This window comes from Lissotriton vulgaris, chromosome 6, assembly GCF_964263255.1.
Source record: "Lissotriton vulgaris chromosome 6, aLisVul1.2, whole genome shotgun sequence".
Taxonomy (NCBI): domain Eukaryota; kingdom Metazoa; phylum Chordata; class Amphibia; order Caudata; family Salamandridae; genus Lissotriton; species Lissotriton vulgaris.
Window position 1 is genome coordinate 1,846,686,258 of NC_141694.1, and position 21,748 is coordinate 1,846,708,005.

The 21,748-nt window shown below is 46.5% G+C and overlaps 1 protein-coding gene across 1 annotated transcript in view; it reads right to left on the minus strand.

Moving 5' to 3' along the window:
- TRIM54 (tripartite motif containing 54) overlaps nucleotides 1–21,543 on the minus strand; it is a 196,286-nt gene extending 174,743 nt beyond the window's left edge. Inside the window, exon 1 of the mRNA XM_086928151.1 lies at nucleotides 21,236–21,543. Coding sequence (XP_086784277.1) covers nucleotides 21,236–21,403 — 168 coding nt within the window. The 5' untranslated portion in view covers nucleotides 21,404–21,543. The remainder of the gene's footprint in view (nucleotides 1–21,235) is intronic.
- Between the last annotated feature and the right edge of the window lie 205 nt (nucleotides 21,544–21,748).

The following is a 21,748-nucleotide window of genomic DNA, read 5'->3' on the forward strand; positions in this document are numbered from 1 at the left end:
TCTTACCTACAGACAGCGTTTATTCAGTAGCAATGCTTATTGTAGTCTTTGGGTGAGACCATTGCTTCTAATTGGTTGGCTTTCTTGTCGATCTCAATTGCTTGGTTCTTATTCGATGGCGTTCCTTCCTCTTCTGGTGTTTCTTCCTCCCAAATGCATTGATTTCATACCGTCCTTTTGATTGCTTGGATCACTTATATGCATCCATTGCTCACTTTCAGGGAACTACTTTTTTCTTTTCCGTTCAACAAAGATGCTGTGCATCAGCAATAAACATTTCCCCAATGTCAAACAGCTTCGGCAAAAAGCATTGGCAAAGCCAAAAGGAGAGACCTACTGTCTCTGCAATGCTTGCTCTGAACACCTGTTTGAGTGGGTCAATTGTAGAGGTGAGAATGTGGACGCATGGGGTGCCTTTCGCCCACCAGCATCGATAAGGCAGATGCATTGTGGGATGGGAGCGAAGGGAGAGGGCTGGAAGTAGGCAGTGGCTCACCTCAGGGATGGGAGGCATGACAGATTACTACTTTAGACGGAGGGGCTGGGGTGGGTTCCAAGAGTCATAACAAGAAAACATGAAGTGTCTACTGTAGACCACCAGATGTTTTGAATATTAGTGTGTGTTGTGCCCCCCCTTCATAACCTTCAGGTTTGATTCGTGTTGCTGGTGTTTTAATAAATGCTCTATGAACTACCTGATGTCCCCTTCCCACACAATCCCAAGTTAAAGGCACATTTTCCGTGGTGTTTGATGGCTGTGGTTGACCTACTCCTGTTTTCTGTGGTTCTTATTCAACGGTCACTTAAGTACTGAGTGTTCCACATAGTTTAGGCACTCCATCCTGTGATGGTTTCAGTGCTTCAACCTGTGGGGATTTCAGAGCTACAACATACGGTGATTGCAGTGCTACAACCTGTGGTGATCTCAGTGCTACAACATATGGTGATTTCAGTGCTACAACCTGTGGTGATTTCAGCGCTTCAACCTGTGGTGATCTCAGAGCTACAACATACGGTGATTGCAGTGCTACAACCTGTGGTGATCTCAGTGCTACAACATATGGTGATTTCAGTGCTACAACATATGGTGATTTCAGTGCTACAACCTGTGGTGATTTCAGCGCTTCAACCTGTGGTGATCTCAGAGCTACAACATACGGTGATTGCAGTGCTACAACCTGTGGTGATCTCAGTGCTACAACATATGGTGATTTCAGTGCTACAACATATGGTGATTTCAGTGCTACAACCTGTGGTGATTTCAGCGCTTCAACCTGTGGTGATTTCAGCGTTTCAACCTGTGGTGATTTCAGCGCTTCAACCTGTGGTGATTTCAGCGCTTCAACTTGTGGTAATTTCAGTGCTACAACCTGTGATAATTTCAGCGCTTCAACCTGTGGTAATTTCAGCGCTTCAACCTGTGGTGATTTCAGCGCTTCAACCTGTGGTGATTTAAGCGCTACAACCTGTGGTGATTTCAGCGCTTCAACCTGTGGTGATTTCAGCGCTTCAACTTGTGGTGATTTCAGTGCTACAACCTGTGGTAATTTCAGCGCTTCAACCTGTGGTAATTTCAGCGCTTCAACCTGTGGTGATTTCAGCACTTCAACTTGTGGTGATTTAAGCGCTACAACCCGTGGTGATTTCAGCACTTCAACCTGTGGTGATTTCAGCACTTCAACCTGTGGTGATTTCAGCACTTCAACCTGTGGTGGTTTCAGCACTTCAACTTGTGGGGATTTCAGCACTTCAACCTGTGGGGATTTCAGCGCTTCAACCTGTGATGCTTTCAGCACTTCGGCCTGTGATGGTTTCAGCACTTCAGCCTGTGATGGTTTCAGTACTTCGGCCTGTGATGGTTGCAGTACTTCGGCCTGTGATGGTTTCAGTACTTCGGCCTGTGATGGTTTCAGCACTTCAGGCTTTGATAGTTTCAGCACTTCAGCCTGTGATAGTTTCAGCACTCCAGCCTGTGATGGCTCCAGCACTTCAGCCTCGGATGGTTTCAGCACTTCAGCCTGTGATGGTTTCAGCACTTCAGCCTGTGATGACTTCAACCTGTAACAGTTCCAGCACTTCAGCCTGTGACGGTTTCAGCACTTCAGCCTGTGATGGTTTCAGCACTTCAGCCTGTGATGGTTTCAGCACTTCAGCCTGTGATGGTTTCTGCACTTCAGGCTGTAATGGTTCCAGCACTTTAGGCTATGATGGTTTCAGCACTCCAGCCTGTGATGGTTCCAGCACTTCAGCCAGTGTTGACTTCAGCCAGTGATGGTTTCAGCACTTCAGCGTGTAACGGTTTCAGCACTTCAGCCTGTGACGGTTTCAGCACTTCAGCCTGTGACGGTTTCAGCACTTCAGCCTGTGATGGTTTCAGTACTTCATCCTGTGATGGTTTCAGCACTTCAAGCCGTGATGGTTTCAGCACTTCAGCCTGTGACGGGTTCAGCACTTCAGCCTGTGACGGGTTCAGCACTTCAGCCTGTGATGGGTTCAGCACTTCAGCCTGTGACGGGTTCAGCACTTCAGCCTGTGATGGGTTCAGCATTTCAGCCTGTGACGGGTTCAGCACTTCAGGCTGTGACGGGTTCAGCACTTCAGGCTGTAATGGTTCCAGCACTTTAGGCTATGATGGTTTCAGCACTCCAGCCTGTGATGGTTCCAGCACTTCAGCCAGTGTTGAATTCAGCCAGTGATGGTTTCAGCACTTCAGCGTGTGACGGTTTCAGCACTTCAGCCTGTGATGGTTTCAGCACTTCAGCGTGTGACGGTGCAGCACTTCAGCCTGTGACGGTTTCAGCACTTCAGCCTGTGATGGTTTCAGTACTTCAAGCCGTGATGGTTTCAGCACTTCATCCTGTGATGGGTTCAGCATTTCAGCCTGTGACGGGTTCAGCACTTCAGCCTGTGACGGGTTCAGCACTTCAGCCTGTGACGGGTTCAGCACTTCAGCCTGTGACGGGTTCAGCACTTCAGCCTGTGACGGGTTCAGCACTTCAGCCTGTGACGGGTTCAGCACTTCAGCCTGTGACGGGTTCAGCACTTCAGCCTGTGACGGTTTCAGCACTTCAGCCTGCAATGGTTTCAGCACTTCAAGCTGTGATGGTTTCAGCACTTCAGCCTGTGATGGGTTCAGCACTTTAGCCTGTGATGGGTTCAGCACTTTAGCCTGTAATGGTAATTCAGCCGGCTCTCATTCAATGCCTCACATTAAAGATGGTGGTGTGATGTGCCACTTGCCTGTGGCTCTGTTCTTAGCTAGAAGTTCTTCTATTGACAGCCCTTCTTTGGCATCTGATGCTCAATGACAGACACTCACATGGCACAGGTTGCGATCACTCCTGAGATAGGCCTGGCACGCACACAGACATGGCAGAGAGGAGTACAGAGGTGCCAGCACACAGAGCAAATCGTGAGCAGTTGTTAGTGTGATGAGGAGAAGGCCACCGACATTTTCAGGTTATACACAACTTTCTGCTTCATGGTATTTCAAACATGTCAACTTCACAGCCCGGCGATTGTTGAGTGTACAGTGCGCATGTCAGGCTGGCTGTCGGTAGCCAGCCGGCCAAACCGACATGCGCACTGAATGGAGCAGCAGTTTTCCTGCAATCCTATCCCTCTGCCGCAACCTCGCACTGTAGACATCGCAAGCTGGTGGCAAAATAAAATGCCATAATTATGCCATTTTATTTATTAGTGTTTGCCTGCTGCGGTCGCAGCAGGTGGTGGGGCGACTGACCTCCGCCATGTAGGAGGAGCTGCCCCTGCATAATAGATTATTTGGCAGTTACAGCAGCCAACAACCTTTGCTGCCACCTTACACCCACACATACAAGAGGTAAGTCTACCATTGGACGTGCAAAAAATTCAGTACAGCCCTCTGGTCTCCCCCTTGAAACATCAAGAACATTCATCCTTGTCACTCAAAGTGACACATTCCTCTAGAAACACGCTGCCATCAGCTCAGAACTCAGAGCCCAGAGACAGGGATTGAAGTCAGGTAAGTACCAGTGGCACTGGGCCATAAATAAAGGGCTAATATAGGAAGCCATAGCCCTGAGAGTGACAGAGGTAAGACTAACAGCAGCTCGCACAGCTGGAGACATTAAAGTTGGGTACAGGCAGCTCTTATGTGCCTGGGTCTGGGACATAGAAATAGGACTAACATCTCTTTTAGACTGAGACATAAAAGTTGGACAATAACCAGATCCGAACATTCAAACAGATAGAAATAAGACTACCTACAGCAAGGGGAGAGGGTAGGGAGGGAAAGAAAGATTAAGTGAAGAATGGAATAACAAGATGATGTATGCAGCGCCTAGAAACACCGAACAGGCGCCAGCGGGCTGAAATAAAATGAAATGATTAAAAGCAGTAATCTCAGTGGGCCTGGGTGCCAAATCATCTACACAGCTATATTTTTGTATACATCGTGCCCTGGCACCGGAAAATATAATGTTTCTTTAATCCCTGTAATGTGTACTTTGTACTAGCGCCTCTCGCCCTGCAGCGCCCGCTCAGCGCCTCTCCACCAGGCGCTCTGCACCCCCATGGTGTCACGGCTGAAGCGCCAGTCCTGCTGCCTTTGTGATTGACAGTGAGCTGTGCACGTGAAAGGCTTTTCAGGCAAGGGCAATTTATGCTTTTGTTCTACTTAACCTCAGCAGTTGTTAATAATAACTTGTTTTTATAATGACTCCAAATGCCGCAGTTTGCTTTTTCGAAGGATTAATAATGTTTTTTTCTCCATAATTTAACAGTGCCCAGTTTATTGACATTTGAAACACGTGAAAAGCGGAGCTGGCGGTGTCAGTGGTTAAACATTGGACTTGCAGGTCACACTGAAACCATCAGATGCTGAAATGTGAAGGTTTTGGTGTGAAGAAAGTTGAAACACAAATGCTCAGTAAAAATACTGTTAGTGGTAACATTTTAAGGAGTTTTTATTAATGTATACACCTCTTTCGCATAATGTACTTCTTTTCTGTGATTTGCAGAAACAGTAATACCTTTCTATGTTTTTTATTTTTTTTTTTTGCTGGCTCGGCTCGTACAGTGGTTCTACTTAGAGCGAATCCAGACCGCTGGCTCGGCTCGAGATGGGCTCTTCCCTTCGATTCTTTGAGTTGCCCCCACTCCCTCTATGTTTATGGAATATTCCGTCTATAAGAAGAACTAACATAACCAATATTGTGTGAGAAAGAAAGACTCAATGATAAACTTTTGAAAGGACGTTCAAAAATACAAAATCACGACCATGCAAAGGGGGAGGGGAGGGAAAGCGTTGCCAGGGACAACCAGGGAAGCAGATACAAGGGCAGGATGGCGGGCGGGGCCTGAATGCTTCTCAATGAATAGTTTGTTCTGGAAGCAGTGCTTTAAATGGGCCGGTACTCACCGGTACTGAGTACCGGCACTACTTTTTTTCCCTCCAAGAGTACCGGCACTTTTTCCCTACAAAAGGAGAGTACCGGTACTCATTCACGTAGTTCGGCGTTTTAGGTCTAGTGACCATGCGTCACCTTTTTATACTGTGACACATGCTCACACGATGGCCATTTCACACCGGTTTCACACCATGCATTACAAAGCACACTAAAGTAAGAACTCCCCCTCTCCTGAGAGCTGGAAAACCCATCGGATGGCCCGATTGTGCTGCACAGATCTGCCAATTGTCAGGCTGACTCGGCTGCGCCCTGTGTGCCGGACTGTGTTCTGCTACTCGGCAGGTGGTGGCCCTGCAGCTTTGGAAGTGAATTTGAAAAGGTCCCAGCTGGGGCGGCAGGGGGCAGCCACTGGGGGCACACATCCCAAAGTGCTTCTTCTAAAAGTTATTTGGGGATGGCCGTGTGTCGGCCTGTGGGGTATTGTGTGAGAGCATTGTTTGGGAGGAGTGAATGGCTGCTCTCAGAGGGAGGGCGTGAATCTTTGTTTTTGGCTTGACACTGCACATGCTGATAATGGCGCTCTCATCTGCGCACTATAGCCTCGGCTGGAGGATGATGGGCGGGTGCGTCTAAACTTCCTGCTCTGTGATTTAACTCAAGACATCACGTCTGGGGTGTGATCTTAAAAGAGTCATCTCCCGGTGCCTGCAGCTCTTGACAGATTCAGGAATGCTGATAGGGAAGGGAAAGGGCACCTCTTCTACCAGAAAATTGTTTATTTCAGATTAGAACGGACTGCATACACTGTTCAATTTAATAGTTAGGTGATAAAATGTTCTATTTATTTATTCATTCGTCCAATCGCTGCGGGTGTGAGAGGACTAGACACAAACAAATGCAAAACGATGGGAAGAGCAAGTAAACTTAGAGCAAGTAAGAACGTGGCAAAAGACACACAGAACACAAGCACTAAATCGTGCTTATGTAATGCAGGGGAAACTGCAGCGATTAACACCGGTGCCCTGCATTACATCTCTCCAAGGGGCCCATCAAATCCTGCGTTCCAGCAGAGGCAGGAACAAAACGAAAGGAATCTAATACATTCCTTTCCTGCTCTTTCTGCCTCTGCTGCTGTATTTCGCTACGGTCCTCGCTGCTGGCCCGGCTCCTCTCTCCAAGGAGGGATCTTCAGGTGAGTTTGTTTGGGGTGACCCCCCAACCCAATTATACTTTGTATTTGGCATTTATTTAGGCCAGTTCGTTGGTACAATTAAAATGTATGGGCAGCAGCAACTGGTATCTGGGCTAGCAGGCCTTTAGAAAATCACAGACGTAGAGTTTTCCTTAGATTAATCCCAGGTTTTCTGGTGTCACATTGTGCAGTTGACGAGAAATCAGAACATCTGGACTTAATCCTGGCTTTCCCACTTTAACAAATTGTGTGATCCTATGCAATTGTTTATACTTTCCCTTCTTTTATTTCATTATCACATATAGGAGAACCTCGCAATATTACTTCAGGATACACGCTGTACAAAATCCTCCCCTGTGTTTGATTGATAAAATATAGTGATCATGTATAATAGAAACCCAGGCTGCTCAAGAGGATAAACATAAGATCAATATTGGCATTGTTGTCCAGGTGGAGGGAAGAATTCATGTTTTTAAATTCACGTTTGAAAACTATCCCTTTAAACAAAAAAAATGCTTATCAATGCACCTGTATAATCTGATGTAATAAGGATAATCAGTTCTGCATCTTGATAAAATAACACTTTGTTAATTGGGGAGAGACTTTATATATTGTTTACACTCTTGCTGCAAGATGTGTTTAAAAACGAGTGTTGGTAAAGTTAAGATGTGCAAGACACCCTAGTTACTTTCTTTCTTTAACTTCACTTAACCTTTAAATAAATGCTTGCATGATTATTTAACATATTTTTGATGTCAGTTCTTAGTCGAGTAGGGTGCAGCCTAGTGCTGCTGTTGATCTGGGGCCGCACGTCAATGTCAGTGCTGTATACCATTCTGTTAGCCCATAACCAGAAAGATAAAGCATTCTAATGATGGTGACACTGGTGGCCCTAAACATGGAATGTTTAGCCTACAGCAAACTCTTTTGTGGGGCAGTCATGTGCCGTAGGCTCTTGCCTCTCCTCACACTGTTTGAGCTGTGCAGGTAGCTGACTCTTTTCACAATGGTGTTTCTCGTGTCGGGACTCAGGAAAGACACTGATGCAGGCAGAGATAGTCAGGGTCAAACCAGTTAGGTTAAATGTGCTTCATAGCTACACTGATTCTCCTCTACTACCCGCCCCCACCACCCGAATCGGCAACTGTGGCTAATAGAGCAGCACTGTTAGAAGCAAGGCAGAGCAATTAAAGCAGGACTGTCCCAGGTTTAGCTGGTACTTGGTAGATGTTCAAGAAGTATGGTGGGGGTTGGTGTTGTGGTTAGTCAGTGGCCTAATGAATCCACTTAAAAAATGTGTGTTTGACCTCTTGGTCTCAGCTTTAAAACATAGGAGGTTCACTTAGCCTTTCATCCTTCTGAGGTCGATAAAATGAGTAATATTGACTTGGTTAATATACATCTTTCAGAAAGCACCAAAATACCTCGAGGGATAACCCCTTTCTTTAACTCAGACCTCCTCCATTTGCTTTGCTACTACGTAAGGGTCCATTTACTATAGTGCAAGGAATGGGTATTCTTGGCTTGGGATTGGCATTTTCAACCATTTCTCCACGCCCCACCCCACCCCGGGTTTATCTGTATGCCCTTTAAATTAATACCTTAGTCCACCGCCTCTCCTTTTAAGTTGGATACTCAATGGTGATTGTCGATGAATCTCTGCATAATAAATGTGATTTGTGTGCCATTTGTGCACCGGCAATTTCATATTCAACATTTGAAAGAGAATGTTAAAAGTATCTTTATTACATGCAAGGGTATCAAAAATATATTACAGATTGAAGCAATTTGACATTATTCACTCCCCAAAAAATTCTTGCGCCCTTTAAAGTGTCATTAGCCCCGCCCATTGTCCCGCCTCCTAGCCCTGCCTTCTTGCCACGCCCCCAGCTCAATTTGATGAGTACCTGCACTTCTTTTTTCCCCATTTAAAGTAACTGTCTGGAAGGGAACCAAGGGGTTGGGGGGGGGGGGGGGGGGGGGACCAGGGGCCCCCTCCCCTGCTGCCTGTTTACAAAGTGCTAAAATGGGAACGAACCCTATAACTACAAACTCCCATACACACCATCCAGCAGAAATTGGACAGGTCGGAATTATCACCAGCGGAGCGATTTCCCAAAGACATCTACGCTTTCTCATTCATCCCTGAAGAAATCACTGGATACTTTCCACTGTGCCAAAACACGTGTTGGCTGGTTGTGTCCTTTTACGAGAAAGATTAAACAACTTAAGAGACTTTAACCTACTTGTGTGGACCTCACATGATATCTCTCCAAATGCACGAGATTTTATTAACCATTGTTTTCACTCTATAACGTGTGCCCAGGACATTGCTTTTCTGAAATTTGTGCGGGTTTCTACCTACACACATACAGGAGTTATAGGGTAATTTCCCTGACCTGGCAGCACCGTGTCATACATACACCACACATATCATACGCACACAAAGCAAGGCTCCATACTTCCTGGTACATCCAAAACCCTACTCTTAAGACAATACGGTATATAGGTGCTCCTTCGCTGGCCTCTGCCTTTTTCAGGGAGCAGAGCATTATGGCAGCGGCCAGAGCGACAACAATTTTCCCACCCAACCCTATGTTCAGGTGGTGGGATCTTGAATCCTAAATTCACCTCTAGTCAGCAGAGGGGTCCTCCGATACAGACTCCCCAGAACAGCACCAAGGGTGGGGTCCAGCAGTCCTGAGCCAACCAGAGGATGCACACACCAGCTTGGGGGCTAGGGCGCACAGATCACCCGGGTGGGTAGGAGGCTGCAGCTCCTGGACCCTCATCGCAGCCGCTCAGGCAGCTTGGTGTTTGGGGGGGCCGGTGGCCTGGTATGAGGACAAGGGTACAGTGAGGCGGGACTATCCCTCACTGATGCAGGTGTTGCCACCTGTGTGGTCCAATTGCGTTTGGGATTGTGGAAGGTCTCTGGTGTTGGCGTTCATGAGCTCATACACTGCACTGTTTATTGTGTGATGCTTTCTTTATCACGAGTGCCTGAATCTTCATGACATTTTGCTAGTATTTGACCTAAGTTTTGTTCCTTGCACGAGTGTGTTTTTCAGCAGGAGTATGTTTTGGTATGGCTATAATAAAACTGTTCCACCAAGATCATGATCTACGTGGGTTCAAGTCAAGTCAAGGAAAGCTTTATTCAATTGTTATTGTACCAAACACAGAAGGGCAAATACATCAGAAAAATTAATATAAAACTTCATTAGAAATTACACAAGATAAAATCTAAAAATATACAACAAAATGTTTAGGATGCCATAAAACCTCACGAATACAAATGTTTAATTTTTAAAAACCTGCTGTTTACTGCAAGGGAGGGGCCCAGGGTTTACAGGGCATCAAATATCATGTGTTTTCGCTGCAAGATAGCCTTCTTTAAAAACTTTGTTACTCTCCATGCAATGTGTTCATCTTCCAAGAACTGAAGCCAAATCAAAGCTGGACGGCATTGCCTTACACCTTGATGTATAAAAAGTGGAAGTATCCACACTTTCGTCAACTCTTCATAAAATGTACAAAAGAACATTAAATGAATGGTGGACTGCTCTGAATGTCTGTCACAGGGACAAAGTGACAGGTTACGTGACCAATCGTTCATAGGTGGTGGTGTCGTTATTCTGTGGACATTACCCAATCTCAATCTTGTCAGAAGCATCCGATCATGGGCTCCTGGTACAAATAATAGGTAGGGCTCCATTTATAAACAAGAGAGCGTTAACTGATGACGCATCACGCTAGGTTTCACCATTTACCCTCCCATTCTCAAGGAGCCCAATAATTGTAAACCCTCCATTCTCAAAGCCTTTCTCGACACGGCTAACATAGTGGTGGGATTCGTAAAGTATTTCAGGTGACCTAGGTCCTTCATGAAATTACATATAAAGTTGATGCACGGGATCTTTAAGGCCCCATCCAGACCCATGCTATCCTTCGTAATGTCTCTATTTAACTTTGTCTGCTCCTTGGTCCGGATCCTATGCCACAGGAGTACTGGTTCCAATCTGATAAGGTTCGGAAATAAAAAGGATGACCCAGCTCCTCGTGACACACAAAGGAGGACGTGCTCGGAGGAGCAGATAAAATGTACCGCAAGAAGGAATTTTCCACCTGCTGCAGTGGGAGGGTATCAGCGAAGCCCCACAACCCTGCCCCATATATAGCGGCTGTGATGCACTTTACTTTAAATATTTGCAAAAGTTCCCCTGGCGGCTTCTTTCCCAATTTCTTAGCGAGGGATGCTAGGGCTGTGGATGCTCTTGTAAACACAAGCTTTTTAGTAGTTACCGCTTGGGACCAGGTGTCATTCTTATTAAGTAAAATGCCCAGATCCGAAAAGTTCCTTGTTGTGGCTAACTTATTGCCATCCAGAAACATTTCCCTTACTCTCTGAGTCCTCTTACCGCATCTTATGATAACAGTTTTATAAACATTAATACTAAGTCCCAGATCTTTCATGAAGTCATTGAAGCTGTTTAGGTCCCTCTGCAGACCATTTTGTGCCCGCGCCATTAAGACCGCGTTGTCTGCACATAGAAGGGCTGGAATAGGTCGCCCTCCAGCTTGAGGGAAATCTTGTCCCTGCCTAGTCAGTGCTTCGCCAAGGCCATTTATATACAGATTAAAAAGGAAGGGGCCAGGACACAACCCTGCCTGACCCCCCTCCTAATGGGGAAAGAATCAGTACACTCCCCTCCTATGCCATAGCGAACACTGGCTGGGGCTCCATTATACAGTTGTTGCAATAACACTATTATGTTTTGGTCAACCCCCATTGCTACCAGGACCTCCCATAGCCTCCCATGCCTTACGGAGTCGAAGGCAGCAGTGAGGTCTACGAACACCAAAAACAAACTGCCCTTTTTTGCTTAGGTATATTTGCCAATCAAAATAGACAGGTTTAGTCTTCGTTCTGTGATGCCTAGCCCTTCTCGAAAGCCATACTGTAGGTCGTATAATACCCGGTTGTCTTCTCCCAAGTCTTGTAAGTGCTCCAAGACAATGCGGCCCACCACTTTTACCATTGAGTCGAGAAGGTAGATTGGTCTGTAGCACCCCAGGTTGTGACGATCACATTTTTCAAATATTGGGATACTTATTGATTCAGCCCAGGTCTTTGGTATTGATGTTCTAAAGCTGGCGTTTATAACTTGAGTTAGTATGGGACCCCAGAGGGAGATGTTAGATTTGAATAGATCAATCGGCACTCCGTCTGGCCCCGGGGCCTTTCCCCCAGACTGTTAGAGAGCGCTCTGTTTACCTCATCCATTGTAACATGCAGCTCTACACTACCTGGCTGAGCAGTGATGGAAGGGAGGTGTTGTGGATCAGATGCTCCTTGCCCATTATAAACCTTAGTATAATGGTTAATCCAGACCTCCTCCGAAATTGTGATCTCAATTGTTGGTCCGTTACCGTCTGATAGAAAGGGGGCCCTTACTGCCCTCCAAAATGCCACACTCTCTTTCAGTAAAGCCGCTGTGTGAAGAGTTTCCTAAGCTTCATGCCTCAAGATACATTTTCTATCCGCTTGTACTCTAATCAAGCCCGTCTCACCCGATCAGGGGATCTAGGTTTCAGGTTAATGTGTGCTTGTGTGCAGTGCTTATCAAACCACCCTTGTTCTTTATGGTTATTACGATGTTTCGCAGTTAATAAACTCCTGATCTCATAACATATAGTTCGAAAAGACTATACAATGCTGTCACAGAGAGATGTCTCATTCAAACAGATGTCAAAGGATAATTTGCTATTCTTAAGTAGTTTAGTAATAAACACCACTGGGTCCACTTTGGACCAGCGTACAGAATATTAATTAGTCCTGCTCAGTTCAAGGTTGCCTGTTAATGGAAGGTTTTGTTTGACCTTCTTAGATTGACAAGGAGGAATTTTAACCTCCAAACAAAGTGGAAAGTGGCCACTCATTGGGTTATCACCGACCTTAAAAGAGGAAACCCTGGGCGCAGATGAGCATGAAACTAACATAAAATCGATTGTAGACGCAAATCTTCTTCGTTAAAAGTACATGGCATGGGGACGGGGGTTAGAAGGTCATCCACAAAGCCCAAATCATTCATATATATATACAATCTCATTAAACAGATCTCCCAGTGGTGTGTGACAGAAGTGAGTGTTGCGCCCCCACAAACATTCTCAAGTCCACATGTTCTGGTGTCAACACAGTTAAAATCCCCCATCAAAATAATCATACAATCAGAGGTGTCCGCATTGCAGATATCTAACAAAGTCTCCAATAGCTTCTCAGCCACATAGCTAATTTCCCCTGGCGGTGCATTGTTATACAAGTTGGCCAAAACGATGTGTTGATTAATGCCCAATGAAAACTCTAAGGTATGATAATAGGGGCCCTCCAGTTACCAAACTATTCGAAATATAAGTACAGAGTCCGCACTTAGGTCTGCCCCTAAACCCTTTGTTGCTGGAGTATTAAACATCATAAAACCATTTATGCGGATTGGGTCCAGTGACCATGTTTCCTGCAGTCCCAATGCATCAACTTTAGCTTTGATCTCACACCAGGCAGGATCTGTGGTTTTTAAACGCAGCCCCGCAATGTTCCATGAAGTGATCCTCCAAGTAGGGTCCATGGAATTGGGCAGAAGACTAGTTGGCAGCACGCGTGAGTTCAGTTGGTGCCCCGTTTGGGTTGTGTTGGGGCACCACTGGGGTTTTTTCGGTCCCATGGTCAGTGAAACAGATTAAACAACACTAGACTGGGGACAATATATCCCGTGAAGGAGACTTTGGGTGAGGGACACAAGTTTTGTAAACTTTTTCCCATGCTTTTTTTTCACTCAAGCAATGAAAACAGTAACAGTAGCAGGGCTTAAACAAGCAATGGGAAAGCCAATAGATCGCGCCTATGGGGTAGAGTGGGGTAAAATGGGGTAGATTTTGGTACAGGGAGGTTGGTACACTGGAGTGGAATAGATTGGAGTCGAGTGGGGTAGACTTTATAGGGCAAGATTGGAGTGGATTAGTGAGAAGGTTTGGAGTTGGGTAGGGTAGATTGAAGTGTAGTGATATAGATTGTATTGGGGTAGATTCAAATGGGGTAGATTGGGATATAGTGGTGAGGAGTGAGGTAGATTGGTGTGGAGTGGGTTGGGGTAGATTGGTGTAGACTGGAGTGGAGTAGATTGGAGTGGGGTAGTTGGAAGTGCGGTTGATTGGAGTAGGGTGGAATGGGGTTGATTAGAGTGATGTGGATTGGAGTGGGGGGGTTGGGGTGGAGTGTGTTAGAGTCGACTGGAGTGAAGTAGATTTGAGTGGAGTGTGGTTGATTGGTGTGGAGTGGGGTAGATTAAAATATAATTGATTGTGGAAGACTGGGGTGGAGTGGGAAGATGGGAGTACGGTGGGTTCGATTTGGTGGATTGTAGTGTGTAGATTGGACTGGACTGAGATAGTAAGAGGTGGAGTGGAGTGGGGTAGATTGTAGTGGGGACAGTGGAGTGGGGTAGATTTGTGTGGAGTGGGGTAGATTGGAGTGGGATAGATTGGAGTGGCATGGAGAGTGGGGGGGAATGTGGAAGGCTGGAGTGAGATTGGGCGTGGTAGATTGGAGTGGGGTGGAGTGGAGTAGGATGGAGTACATTGAAGTTGGGTAGATGGGGTGGAGGATAGTGAGGTAAAGTGGATTGGGGTGGAGTGGGGCAGGGTGGAGTGGATTAGATTGGAGTGGGGTAGATTTGAGTGGACTGGTAGATTTGAGTGTGTAAGATTAGATTGCAGTGGAGTGAGGTTGTTTGGGGTAGAGTGGAGTGTGGCAGAAAGGGGTTAAGTGGAGTGGGGTACATTGGGTGGAGTGGGGTACATTGGCATGGAGTGGGGTACATTGGCATGGAGTGGTGTAGATTGTGGTAGATTGGAGTGAAGTAGATTGGAGTAGGATAGATTGGAGTGGAGATTGAAGTGGAGTGGGGTAGACTAAAGGTAGTTGGCAGTGAAGTGGAGTGGGTAGTATACATTGGAAAGAAGTGGGGTAGATTTGAGTGGAGTGAGGTCTATTTGGGTGTAGTGGGGTAGATTGGGGTGGAGTTGGTTAGAGTGGAGTAGATTTGGGTACATTGGGGTGGACTGGAGTTGGGTAGAGCGGAGTAGGGTAGATGTGAGGGAAGTGCAGTAGAATGGGGTGGAGTGAGGTAGATTTGAGTGAAGTGGGGTTGATTGGGCTAGATTGCATTGAGCGAGGTAGACTGGAGTAGGTGGGGTAGATTGGAGTGGAGTAGTTTGGAGCAGAGTGAATTGGGGTGGAGTGGAGAGGGGTAGATTGGGGTGGAGTGAGGTAGATTAGGGTAGATTGAGTGAAGTTAGGTAGATTGGAGTGGAGTAGATTAGCTCATTGTGGAGTGGAGTGGTAGATTTGGGTACGTTGGTGTGGAGTGGAGTGGGTTAGGATAGACGGTGTGGAATGGGATAGACCGGTGCAGCTTGAAGTGGAGTTAGGTAGAGTGGAGTGGAGAGGGGTGTGTGGAGTAGAGGAGCATAGAGCGGAGGAGTGTAGAGTGGAGTGGTGTAGAGTGAAGTGGTGTAGAGTGATGTGGTGTAGAGTGGAGTGGCGTAGAGTGCAGTGGCGTTGAGTCGTGTATTGTGTCGAGGAGGGAGTGGTGTAGAGTGGAGTGGCGTAGAGTGCAGTGGCGTTGAGTCGTGTATTGGGTCGAGGAGGGAGTGGTGTAGAGTGGAGTGGCGTAGAGTGCAGTGGCGTTGAGTCGTGTATTGTGTCGAGGAGGGAGTGGTGTAGAGTGGAGTGGCGTAGAGTGCAGTGGCGTTGAGTCGTGTATTGTGTCGAGGAGGGAGTGGTGTAGAGTGGAGTGGCGTAGAGTGCAGTGGCGTTGAGTCGTGTATTGTGTCGAGGAGGGAGTGGTGTAGAGTGGAGTGGCGTAGAGTGCAGTGGCGTTGAGTCGTGTATTGGGTCGAGGAGGGAGTGGTGTAGAGTTGTGTGATGTGTTGTAGAGTGTCAGAGTGGAGAATCGTAGCGTGGAGTGGCATGTTGTAGAGTGCAGTGGAGTGTCAGAGTGGAGTAGGGTTTTGTGACGTGGTTTAAAGTGGAGTGGCGAAGTGTGGAATATGCATGGTGTGGTAGCGCACTGCCATTACTGACAACACATTTTCAATTTAAATACCCATTACAGTTGTACCGAAATGCAGTTTTACTACGCACAAATGATAATGTGTGAAATGACAATACCTAGTCTATTGATGTGTTTTGATCATTTACACGTTTCGGGCTGGCATCGCTTTAGCAATGTTATTTTACATGTTTATACTTGCATGATAACGTTATGAGAACATGTCGTACGTGCAGCTTGTTTTTAGACAGCCTTTCTTGCTATGTGATCTGTACACTCTGTTCAAAGCTAGGAACACAGAACAAGATATCCTAGTGCCTGCGTTGCCAATTCGGAGACATCTTCTAACATCTAGACGTATTGCAACAGAGCTGTGCCGCTAACAGTGTGGGTTTTAATATATAAATGGTAGACTGCCCCTTGAGGATCAGAGGAGCACTGCAGTTAATACTGTCCCGGAACGAATCCTGTGTCCAACATGCAGCTCGGCTGACGCGGATCTTTAATCCTGCAAAGAAAGATTGCCACTCCAAGACACTTCCTTGGCTCAGTCATGCAGGTATGGGGCTCATGCCAACCTTCGAGATCGGGCAGAGGGTACAGCCACTATGCTCGTAGAGTAGTGGTAGTGATAGGTGAAAATATATAGATATCAGACTGCCATGGTTGGATTGTTTCTTCTTTTCACCATGTTCATAATGCCGGTTACATTGCTTTGTTTTATCTGCCTAATAATCATAGTTCATTTTCTCTATGCAAGACTATGGTTGTTTCAATAAATGTACTGAAAACTTTATTCTTATTTTTCGTGTGTTTAGTCTGCACCTGCATACGTAAACAATGAGAGGGTAAGGTTATGGTTCCACTATTCCTTTGGGGATCAGAGTGTCATGTCTGAGGTTGCCAAAATCACCTGCCAGCTCAGAATGGTTATTGGTTCGCGTGCAGCACTGTGAGATAGCTAGGAATTGGGCCGACAGTCTTGGATGGTTTAGAAGGACTCAGTCCCTACATTATGAAGTTCTGTCATCCTAATACGCAGTCCTACCTTTTTATTGGGAACCGTATAACAATGTGCACTTTACTAATTATGATATATTCTGAAACATCAGGACAGTTCATTTTGTTGTGTGCTAGAAAAGATAACATCTTACACCCTCTCCTCTCACATGGATACTCAGCAGGATTGTCACATAAATTCTCTCACTTTGAAGTCAGGGAAAGAAAAGTAAACACCAAGCTCCCTCAGAAAAGAGTGTGACATTCGACCTCTACCTTTGACTGCACAGCAAATGTGACAAGGTAAGAGCAAGATGTAAAGGCCTGTTTACAGAAAGATATTACTCAGAAAGATACAGTAAATAAGAGATGATCACAGGTGGGACGATCTCAAGCTGAACACCCTAAAACGAATAAAGCCAGCAAATAGAAAGCCAGAAAATGTAAGTTACGAACCGTAAAGCCAATGATAAGCAACGGGCGGAATGCATTCCCAGGGAAGCATTCCGAATGCCTACAAGAAGTCGTAAGACAAGACAGCTCCACTGTCTGGTAGGCTTCAACCTTGAAACAAGGTTATTAAATAGGCTCCAGTTCGCTAACAGAGTGGTGACGGGTCTGGTTTAAACTTCTAACACACATTTTATGATAAGCAGCACCTCCGAACTATCACAAAATGCACGTGAGAAAGAGAGAAAACCTGGCAACTGGCGCCGTCTAGTGGTCTGGCCTGGAAAACCACCTCATTATCAATGAGGGGGGCTTGCTTGCAATTAAAAATATATAAATAAATGTTGCTGAAGAAGAGCAGGGTGCTGGAAAGCAAGGGGACTGAGGCATAATGGCCTCCCCGCCCTCCTCCCCTAGCGACAGCTCTGCTCCGGAATGTCAACATATGTACAGTGCAGGGCCAGACTGGGTACAGAAAACAGGCCTGGCAAATTGCTCGGCGGCCGAACTGTTTGCGAGGGCTGGTTTCGGACGATTGTGTCAGTGTAAACAAAATTGGCATATTATCAACATATCTCAAGGGAGAAATCGTAAGGAAGACACCAAACTAAATAATTAAAAAAGGTAAGTTTCATTTAATACATTAACAAATCTTCGTGATTAAAAACAATTCATAAAAGTACATATGTACTTTTATGAATCGTTTTTAATCACGAAGATTTGTTAATGTATTAAATGAAACTTACCTTTTTTAATTATTTAGTTTGGTGTCTTCCTTACGATTTCTCCCTTGAGATATGTTGATAATATGCCAATTTTGTTTACACTGTTTATTTCCCTGTACTATGAATTAATTTTCTGAACAGGGGGTCCTTGTTATTTACATTATTCGGACGATTGTGTTACAGGTGGCCAAGATCGCCAGCCCCCGGTAACAAAAACAGCCCCGCAGGTGACCACACCCGGGACCCACCCTGGCAGTCCACCGGGGAAATGCCTGGTTCCCGCTACGGCCAGTCCGGACCTGGTACAGTGTGTGTCATCCAATAAAACAGGAGGAACAAATATTCAGGAAGAGGAGTTTGTCTAGCGCTGTACACACAGTCTTGTGGTTGCAACAAAGCCCTGAAGGGGAAGAGACTGTATTTGGTGCAGTTGGTGGGAGGGGTGGAGTACAACAAGATACGAGGTTATGCCTTCCTACTCACTATTACTCTAACCCTCTTGTCGAAGTTGGAGCTCAGATGAACGCCTGTCTAAAGAGGTTGTTTTTCTGTATTTTTCTGAACAGAACTCTTCTCTCTGGCTGGGTTGTAAGGCATTCCAGTTTGGGTTTGAACTTGGGACTCCCAGACACACAGGATTCACCCCCATGTTTTGTCCTCTGAATGTGATTTTTCCATAATAGGATGTGCGTGGAAGAGCTTGTAGGAGAAGTGGGGGAGTGGGAAGTCAGGGGCCTGCCTCCCAATTTTCCCAGGTCCATGCATGATGTGCTGTTCCAGTTTTTTTTTACTTTGAATTCTGGGACTTGTAGTCTTGTTTTTTAATGGCATAAACAATACTCAAATCCCAGAATTCAAAGAAAAAACCTGGACTGGAGCATCACATAAAGCATGGACCTGGGAAGCTTGGCAGGGCTAAGGGAAAGTGACAACACAAAGAGAATAGAAGTGACAACAGTGCAGAGACAGATGCGGTGTAAAGAACAGGCAGTGCTTAATTTGAGGCGCTGGTTTCCGTGGCTCTGCACCAGCACTTAATTGGCAACATCGGCACTTAGGACAGCTGCCACCTGGCGGTGCTGTGTGTCTAATTTAGAGATGAGCACAACAACACTTGAATATTAATTCTAATGTCTAATACCTGCCACTCAAGCCTTTCTTATGCTTTGGAGCCTGGAATAGTTTTATTGTCACACTTGTGGGATTGTGATGTAATGTTAGTAGTTGCATTGTTACTATCATTGGCAGTGCTGTCCGGGAGCTGCTGTGACTTCCTGACAAGGGCCCTGGCACTTATATTGTTGTTACAAATTAAGCACTGGAACAGAGTTTGTGGTATCAAGAGTAAAGCTCGAGATCCCATGGTTGGGGGGTGCCAAGAGGGAGCCGGAAATGGTCAGGCTGCATGGGCCTGTGTGTGGGCGTCCCCTGCCCTCTCTGACGCAGGATTATTGCGTCATGCATGGAACCCCCGCAGCTTCGCATTCCATAGCGCCGAAGCTGCACCTCGTGGTATTAATAAACACTGACGCAGCCGCCAAATCAAGGTTTCAGATCACAGCTTTACGTGTGCACGTGTCACTGTCGCTACCAGTATGACACCTTGTTAAATGTAATATGCAATAAAGAAACCGCCATTTTGAGACGTGTTGCTGCCCGATTCTGCCTTCGAAATGAATGAGAAGGAAACCTTAAGATCAAAGATAAATTGAGGGCGAGTACAGAGTAGGGTGACCAGATTCTCAAAACAAAAAACGGGGACAGGTCACAGACATAGAAGTAGGACTACGGTTTGTAGTAACCATCGACATAAAAGTAGGATTATTTGACAGCTGTCATAGACATAGAAAAGGGACAACGGCAGCTCCCTCTTCAGACATAGATGAAGCATTACAGACAACAAATCTGAGGTCTTTTATTGGCACCCCTCTCCTTTACACAGCAGCATTAGTACTTATTATTACATATACACTTTTAAGGACTACAGCATATATTTGCCAAAAATCAATAAAACATCACAGGCTAGAAAATGCCAGTGCACAGAGAGCATGTGCGCGCATGCTCAACTTGAACAATGAAAAACAGGGACATTTCTGTGTTTACCTGGGACACTGGCTGAAAACGGGGACATTTGAGTCACTTGGAGAAAAGTGTCGGGACACGGGGACACTTCTCCAAAAACGGGGACCGTCCTGGGAAAACGGGGACGTCTGGTCACCCTAGTACAGAGATGAACAGGAAACTCACGGATGTCCCCAAATACGACGAAGAGGCCGGTTATTGATGAACACGTCACGTCTTCCTTCGGGTTCACATACATTTAAATTATCTGCCAGATGTGACCGTAGCAGCTGTCTTTATTCAAATGTGCGGTTTTCAATGTAGTGTTTAAGGATAGCACTGGGCAGATCCCTCGGGTTGGGACAGCGGTTTTAGAAAGATATCCCGATTTGACCAGGATCACACATTTAGAAGCAAGATTCAGCTTACCACTAGCACCATGGCTGTCCCTCGCTTGTGCACTCTGCAGGGCACACGAGTGCACTTCAGAGTGCCAGGGGTGGACTCTCGCAGACTCTGCCAGCTTCCATTGAACTCTTAAACCAGGAAGAGACGGCCGTCCCTCCATGAGACGGCCCCAGTGGTGGGCCGAGCAAACTAGTGCATAAAGGCCTCTCCCATTGCCCACATCACGTGAACTCCGCGAACTCACTAGGGTTTCACACGACTACTGAGCCTCGGTCACCCACCTGTGAGCAGGTGCCAGCGAGGGAAGAGGTGGGTAATGTAAGGCAACGTAAAACAAGCACAATTCAGAGAAATGCACCTGGAACACACTTAAATGTTCACTAGTGCTTCAACAAGGGTACCCCCATTAACAACCACCTCAGCTGTACTTGTGGTGTGGGATGTCATTTGTCCCAGGTTGCAATTCTGCTGCAGGAACTCAACCCACTGAGATAACTTGCTGAGAAGTGTGAAGCCATATAGGCTTTTCACACACCTCAACCGTCATCCCGCAGTGGGATTCCTACCCGGGTAGGGTTATCAGTGTCACTCATGATGTCATGTTTCCATTCTTGGGAACTTTTTATGTTATAACATGTTATAATTTGAAACTTTTATCCAATTGGCTTCCACTAAAGTAAAGGTACCTTGCTTGTTATAGTGTGCCAGTTAATGTAAACAAATCATTCAAGAAAGCTTACAATTCCCAGAATGCACCTGGTTGTAAAAAAAAAAGCCCTTGCGAGAACTTTTAAACATCTTCTATGAGGTGGTGCTTTCTGATTCCACACCCACACTTTGCCTCTTCCAGCTTGGCCCCTCCCATCAGACCTGCCCATCCCCCATCCGATGCCACCCTACCTGGAAGATGTCGTTGGCACACTTGCGGCACAGGTTGTGCTGGCAGGGCAGGATGACCACCGGCTTGGTGAACATCTCCAGGCAGATGGGGCAGATGAGCTGCTTCTCCAGGTTGTCCATGGTCTGGGTGTCCCCCATCGCCGGCTTGAACCCCACAGCAAAGCTCATATCTGCCAAGGTGACGACGGCGCAGGCGGCTACCACTGTAAGGAAGGCTTGGCGATGGATGACTCAGCTCCCACAACAGTCTGTGTCCAGTGTGGTGGCAGTGAGCGGCTACCACTGCGGTGGAAGGGATGGCTTGGCGGTGGGCCAGGCGACTCCCACTGCGGCCAGTGACCGGCGTGGTGGAGGTGAGCTGCTTCCACTGCGGTGGAAGGGATGGCTTGGCGGTGGGCCAGGCGACTCCCACTGCGGCCAGTAACCGGTGTGGTAGGGGTGAGCTGCTTCCACTCCGGTGGAAAGACGCCTTGGTGTTGGGCCCCCCCAGTCAATGAGGGTTTGGTGGCAGTG